Below are 7,500 nucleotides of genomic sequence, written 5' to 3'. Positions count from 1 at the left end.
TGTGTCAACTGTGCTACGAGTCAGCATATAGTGTGCCTTCATTTGCTGTCAGTCACGAATATACTCTATACATGTGTATGGTACGGCCACCCTCACCTACAAGTGACAATAAATCCATTGGTATATTCACGCAAACTATATTTCGCATAATATACACACCAAGGTGGTTGATATGCATATATCCGCAACTATAAATTGTTGAGTGATTAATCGAGGTCAGCCCACTTCAAGGTGGACCTCGAGAAGGCCCACTTGACCTAAGATTCGAAGAGACACTTTGCCCAAACACTTTGCCCACACCTTTGCGGTAACGCAATAGTGTACGACACGAAGACGTCTTCCGAAAAATTCCCACTTGTTTACGTGTTGTGTCAGTAACTTGCGTCTACCTTGTGAGTGAGAATGATACGAGTAAGATTGGAAAGTGAGCGATTGGAGAGGAAAATGCAAAGTTTTTTTTTATGAAGGATTCAGAACGACGACCCCAGAACAGACTAAAAGGGCATGCAAAGAAATGATGAAACATTTCAGGCAGTTATAATAAAAGTTTTCATTATGAACGAGAACAGGTAACAAACGACATGACGTCATAAGGCTACCGGCCAGACCTGCAGCTTGAACATGATCAACTCCTTACAGTTGCAACTTCTTACGACATAGATTTATTTTCTTTGTGAAGTCTACTGAACTGCTCTTGCTTAGTTCTTGGTGTCCGACTATCCACAGTTAAGATTAAGAATCATTCAGTCGTAAGCACGTTCGAGTCAGGTTGGAATACCAAAGAAACGAAAGCCAAACTAGCAAGGACTAAAATATGATGGCGTGACACGAGTACTTCTCAAATAAAAGGTTGCGACGCGACACCCGTAATAAGAGAGATAGAAATAAATAAGTAAATAAAGCCGGACATTCCCGCCCACACATTCGTCCACACGCACAGAATACACTGTGCACGTGTCCCGAAAGAGAATCTTACAGAAAGAGAAAGAGAGCAGACACACACACACACACACACACACACACACACACACACACACACACACACACACACACACACACACACACACACACACACACACACACACACACACACACAGAGAGACAGAGAGAGAGAGAGAGAGAGAGAGAGAGAGAGAGAGAGAGAGAGAGAGAGAGAGAGAGAGAGAGAGAGAGAGAGAGAGAGAGAGAGAGAGAGAGAGAGAGAGAGAGAGAGAGAGAGAGAATCTGTTCTAGGGCTGCAAGGAGGACTTATGAGAAAATAGAAGGAAGCGAAGGAAGGGGTAGAGGAGAGGTAAGTGGAGGAGGAAGAGTAGAAGAGGAGCGAAGAGGGGGCAGGGAGGAGGATGCTAATGATACAGAGGAGGAGGAGGAGGAGGAGGAGGAGGAGGGAGATGAGGATAAGAAAATTAAGGAGGGAGATGAGGAAGAGGAGGTGGAGAAGGAGGAGCAGGAAGAAAGGGGAAAGGAGAAAGAGGGGGTGGGGGGAGGTTGGCAGATGTGTCCAGATGTTGGTAGACCCGGAGCACTTAGGGGAAGGAGGAGAAGAGGGGGAGGGGGAAGGGGGGAAGTGGGGGGAGGGACAAGAGAGACGTGTAAGATCTAGCGAGGGAGGGGGAGGAACGGGGGGGGGAGGAGATCGAGTTTACAGTCAGTGCAATGGTGACGATAGTGTTGGTGATGATGACGGTGATTATTATGACGATGTGGATAACGTTGACAGTGGAATAGTGATGTGACTGTGATAGCAATGACGTGATGATGATGATGATGATGATGATGATGATAATGATGATGATGATGATGATGATGATGATGATGATGATGATGATGATGATGATGATGATGATGATGATGATGATGATGATGATGATGATGATGATGATGATGATGATGATGATGACGATGATGATGATGATGATAACAACGGCAACGATGATAATGATGATAACGAAAACAATGATAATGATGATGACAACGACAATGACGACGCCGATAATGATGATGATGACAACGACGACGACGATTAGGATGATGATAATGACGATGATGATAATGGATGATAACGATGATGATAGTGATGCGACGACAACGTGATGTGGGCGCAAGTGATCATGAATCTGAGGGAGACTGAGAAACAAGCGATTGCCAACGAGGGAGGGTGAAGGAGGGGGGGGAAGGAGGGTAGGAGATAGCATCACGACTACAACCGCAGCTGCTCGTCCGCTGCACCTGAACCTGAACGGAAATGGACTAAATACACAAAGTCTGGTCAGTTGTTTTCTAAAAATTATATCGTCGTCGACATGACGTCACCACCCATCAAACCGTCAGCGATTTCGAATGACTCGAACAAGGCGACATGACGTCAGTCGTTAGCCCCGACCCCGAACACGTAGAAAAACTTTGCATGTTTATACTGAAACTTCGTGTACCTTGTCAAGCAGAGAGGCTACGGGCACAGAATGGTAGATGAGGTAGACATGCATTCCTTAGCCTCAAACAGGGCACCTGACTCGGCTCTAGACCAGTTGGAGCTAGATGTCTACAGACGTTAACAAAAGCCCGTAAGCAGTTCCAAGATATACACACACCTGGTGATCATTTGTACAGATTTTGTGCAATTAAGCTTCATAGTGTGGTGAATGTCGAAGAATTCGATCACATTTTTGGGGATCAGATTAGGACTTTATCTTTCATCTTAGGTTCTTCGGGGCATCTCGGAGTGTGTGTGTGTGTGTGTGTGTGTGTGTGTGTGTGTGTGTGTGTGTGTGTGTGTGTGTGTGTGTGTGTGTGTGTGTGTGTGTGTGTGTGTGTGTGTGTGTGTGTGTCTTTTCGTCAGTATGTACGGTATATATATGTATCCATGTATGTATTTATGCTCGTATGTATGTTTATATATATGCACGTAGTAGGTATTTCAGGGAACGTAGATATGTATGCATGTATAAATGTATGCTCATCTTGATTGATTGATTGATCTTTTGTTTATGGCGCCGCAATACATGTTGGTATGTATGTATGTACTATGTATGTATGTATGTATGTATGTATGTATGTATGTATATATGTATTCGTGCCTGTGTGAATGCATGTGTACACGAATATGCAGGTGGACGAAGAAAACAGCGGGGCACCAATTGGCCTAAAATGAGGTTGATCTACTTCTTCCTCACAGAATGCAGATGGTCTTCCTCCCTTATATTGTATTCCTAAATTGGACGAAATTCAACTGTATTAACCAAGGATTTGAATTCCCATCTGCTGTCAGTGTTCTTTTTTTTCCTACGTGAATAACAGAAGTTGTATAAATTCTCGACATTTTTTTTCTCATGCCAGTTATTATTTTCTATTTATGCTGTCTATATATGGAGTGGTTAGATTCTTTCACATTAGTTTTTTACTTTCTTGGGTAGCAATTTTGGCTCATTTAATTTCTTCTTGGGATTTTTTTTAAAGTAACCTGTGAACAAAAGGGTTAAACTATGTCGATTAAGCTAGGCTCCTTTCACTACCAGTTTTCAGTCTTTTGCTCTCACCCCCCTCCTTCTATCTCTCTTCTTTCGACATCATTGTGACAGTCTAAAACACTTCCAATCGTTAATGTATCGTAACAAGGGAGAATGCGCCATTTTTTTCAATTTTATTAATTTGTTCATCTTTTATCAATTAAGGATTTTTGGAGTGAAATATGTCCAAATCATAGAAATAATACACCCTACGTGTCTATATTTTGAATAAGCACTACACAGACTTCATAAAAATTAGTATATTTTTTTCAAAATGGCGCATTTATCTCTGCCAATGAAGCAATTGAACTCTTCTTCATGTATGCGACCTCCATTTTGACTTCCCCGTTCTCTGCAGAGTTCCTGGCCATCAAGGGATTCGACTTCCAGCTGAACGACAACGGGAAAAGTCACCACACCTCCGAATACACTCTGATGACGAGAGAAGAGAACGCCAAGCTCGTGGTGCGCCGTGGCGCGCCTTTCAAAATCACCCTCGACACCAACCACCGATATGACAGCGAGAAACACAAAATATCTCTCGTGTTCACTGTTGTTGGTGAGTATTAAGGGCCCTACACACTGTCAGTCATGATTGCACAGTATTCATGATTGCACCAGCTTATCCTGTGCGAGTGGGTGTGATTGAGTGTTTCCGCAGATGATTGAGGCATTTCCAACACGTTTTTGATTTTGTAAGCTCAAGCATAGTAGTTACACCATCATGAGTGATAGTTAGTGGCGATGATTGCGCCAACAGCTCAGTCTTTCCTTTGTAGCCAAGAATGGCTATGCATGCAGCCGCTTTACTCATCTTCACTCCACAAACTCCAAGAGGTAAGTAATGATTGCTCAATCTTACTGATAGTGTGTGGCCCAAACACTGTTTGCACAATCTCGATGACTGTGCAATCATGACTGACAGTGTATAGAGGCCTTTAGAGACTTTTGGAAACAACGTGTGACTATTTTTTCCCCATCTTCCTTTTTCGTAATCTGGGCAATACAACTGATTTCTTCTTGTAACTGATGCGATACCAATTCAGGCCCAGTGGAAATGTTGCCACAAAGCGAGTATAACTTTTCTCATGCCAAACAAAACATAGAAAACGGAACATCTCACTCCCTCGGCCATCTTCGTGATCTCTCTCTCTTTCTCCCCTCGTCACCCACTCAGACTCCAAGAAGACCAACTTCGGAAACGGGACTATGGTGGGCGTGGGCGTGGGCGCAGAGACGCCCAATGGATGGTCAGCCGTCGTCACTGACACCACAGAAACAAGCGTCACCATTGAGGTGAGTTAACAAGGGAGGCGACAAAAGCCAAGTGGGTCCATTGGAAACGTCAAAGAAAAATATTATAGATTTATCTTTTTTCTTTTCTTTTAGTTAGTTCTTTGTTTTCTTTTTCTTCTTCTCTTTCTTGTTTTCCTTCTCTCATTTTCCTTCCCCTCTTTTCCTTTCTTTCCTTTTCCTTATTTTTGCTTTCCCCTTTCTTCTTTTCTTTATTTTCCTTATTTCTTTTCCTTTTCTTCTCCTCCTCACCCTTCTCGTCCTCTTCCTCCTTTCTTCTCTTTCTTCTTTAACCTCCATTTTCTTTTTCTAGCAGATCGATAAGTACTTGGGGGAAACGCGAATTTTTTTACATCCATGTTCCTTTTTCCCGAAATTATTATATTCGCGTTTCTTCGGATATAGTTTACAAACTCAATATCTTTGATAAGTGAGAACGATGTGAAGATGTCACCCCTCTCTCTTCTTTCTGTGAAAGTTGTTAACCCCAATCGTACCAGATGTCAATTTCTTTACTTATTCTGGCTGTCACCAGGTTATTTAATTCATTTATTCATTCATCTCCGTGACACGCCCTCGGTAGGAAATTGATTGTACCCTATCTCGATGATCCTCTTCAGTATTGGGCGATTTTACCTTCTTTATGCTGGCTACGGTTATCACTTCCGCTATGGGAAGGGTAGGGTTTCCTTTATCTGATTAAAACCGCTTGGTATCAGCCAGTATGAAGGGCCAAAATCGTTAAAATGCTCTGAAGGGGAACCTCGCCATCTCGCGCCATTCTGACGCCTCTCACGCCTCCCTTCCGACCACACACAGATCACCACATCGCCGTCAGCAGTGGTCGGCGAGTGGCGATTCGACGCCGACGTGACCAGCGGCGACGAGAGCTTCAGTTTCCCCTGCAGCAGCACCTTCTTCCTACTCTTCAACCCCTGGTGCAAAGGTGGGTAGCCCGCGCCTCACTCTATTGGTCGTGATAAATAGATAGATTGAAAGACAAATAGATGAACATATAGAAATAAGTAAAGACTGATAGAGAGATTTGCCATAGTCTTAAGGCATGTATTGGACTCGTGATCGACAGCTATTATCCTCCCGGATGAGAGCTAATATCTTGTGTGTGTGTGTGTGTGTGTGTGTGTGTGTGTGTGTGTGTGTGTGTGTGTGTGTGTGTGTGTGTGTGTGTGTGTGTGTGTGTGCGCGCGCGCCAGGCACACTAATAAATTTACATAGAGAATCCCACACGAGCGTTTGCGTTCGTACCAGTACTAGTGTAAACTAAAATGTACAGGGTGTCCTCGTTTACTACATACTAATACATTCACTTCCACCCTTGACAGAGGACCAGGTCTACTTGGAGGGTGAGGACGAGAAGAAAGAGTACGTCCTCAGCGACACTGGTCTCATTTGGAGGGGGACTCACAACCGACGTCGTCCTTGCGTGTGGAACTACGGCCAGTTTGAGGACGACGTGCTCGAGTGTGTGCTCTACATCCTCGGCACCGTCTGCCGAACCTCGGCCTCGAATCGAGCGGATCCTGTGAAGGTGGCTCGAGCGGTATCTGCTGGGGTAGGTCCTCTTTAGAATGTTTGATACCTATAGTCAAGGTCAAGGTTTCGAAGTATCGCTACATAAGTTTGAAATTGAAATTATTACCAGCCAGCGTCCCTCAAAAGGGAAGCGCGCTTTTCTTTATGTTTTCATCTTTATGTTTGTGTATGTGTTCATATTCACATATATGTTCATCTTTATGATTAGGTTTGCGTTCATGTTAATGGCTGTGCTCATGTTTCTGACGAAATTGATCACTATTTTTTTTTAACGTGCAGGTAAATTCACCGGATGATAACGGCGTCCTGGTGGGCAACTGGTCCGGCGACTTCGAGGGAGGCGTGTCGCCCACGCAGTGGGGTGGATCGCAGCTCATCCTTCAAGAGTTCTTCAAGACCAAAAAACCTGTCAAGTACGGACAGTGTTGGGTCTTCTCAGGCGTCGTGACATCGGTTCGTGAATAAAGATGATTTTTTTCTGTTTTGTCCTTCATAAGATATTCGTGTTTATAAACATTTCCACGACTTGGACTCTTGAGTTCCTCCTTCGTCTGCAGGTCTGCCGCGCCCTTGGCATCCCGTGTCGCTCCGTGACCAACTTCTCGTCAGCCCACGACACACACAACTCGCTGACCATCGACTACTTCTTCGACGACGAAGGCGAGGTCATCGAGAGGCTCAACAGCGACTCCATCTGGAACTTCCACGTCTGGAACGACGTCTGGATGACCCGGCCTGATCTCAGCGAGGAGTACAACGGGTGGCAGGCCATCGACGCCACCCCGCAGGAGGAGAGCGACGGTAAGTGGAGCGGTGACGCGCTCGCCTCACTCTCGAGGACCCCAAGTTCGAACCCGCACTCGAAAATAGATGTTGGCAGTAAGGTTCACCTGATGTTCATTCATACAACACACTCAAACAAAACCAGTCCAACACATTCCTGTTGCATGCACTCACTACCATGTCTGTGTGGGGCAGAAAATGAGACACCAACTACATTAGGGTTTTCTCCTAGCTTCTTCATTGATGGGGTGGGGTAGGGAGTTATCCACGGTAGAAGTAAGAAAATACACTAAGCAATCTCACTAACTTATTAATTCTCAACCTCTGTAGCCTTAAGTAACCGGCATCTTTGTTGTCCACCCGA

General features: G+C 44.5%; 1 protein-coding gene across 2 annotated transcripts in view; it reads left to right on the top strand.

Moving 5' to 3' along the window:
- The window catches only part of Tg (Transglutaminase), a 63,292-nt gene that overhangs the window by 42,868 nt on the left and 12,924 nt on the right, over positions 1 to 7,500 (top strand). For both annotated transcript variants that reach the window (XM_076186547.1, XM_076186546.1), the window contains exons 3-8: positions 3,865 to 4,065; positions 4,684 to 4,802; positions 5,619 to 5,745; positions 6,143 to 6,372; positions 6,633 to 6,806; positions 6,911 to 7,154. In XM_076186547.1, coding sequence (XP_076042662.1) covers positions 3,865 to 4,065; positions 4,684 to 4,802; positions 5,619 to 5,745; positions 6,143 to 6,372; positions 6,633 to 6,806; positions 6,911 to 7,154 — 1,095 coding nt within the window. The remainder of the gene's footprint in view (positions 1 to 3,864; positions 4,066 to 4,683; positions 4,803 to 5,618; positions 5,746 to 6,142; positions 6,373 to 6,632; positions 6,807 to 6,910; positions 7,155 to 7,500) is intronic.

Source organism: Oratosquilla oratoria, chromosome 6, assembly GCF_046742065.1.
Source record: "Oratosquilla oratoria isolate Oo_2021 chromosome 6, ASM4674206v1, whole genome shotgun sequence".
Lineage (NCBI taxonomy): Eukaryota > Metazoa > Arthropoda > Malacostraca > Stomatopoda > Squillidae > Oratosquilla > Oratosquilla oratoria.
This window is presented reverse-complemented; position numbering and strand designations above follow the sequence as displayed.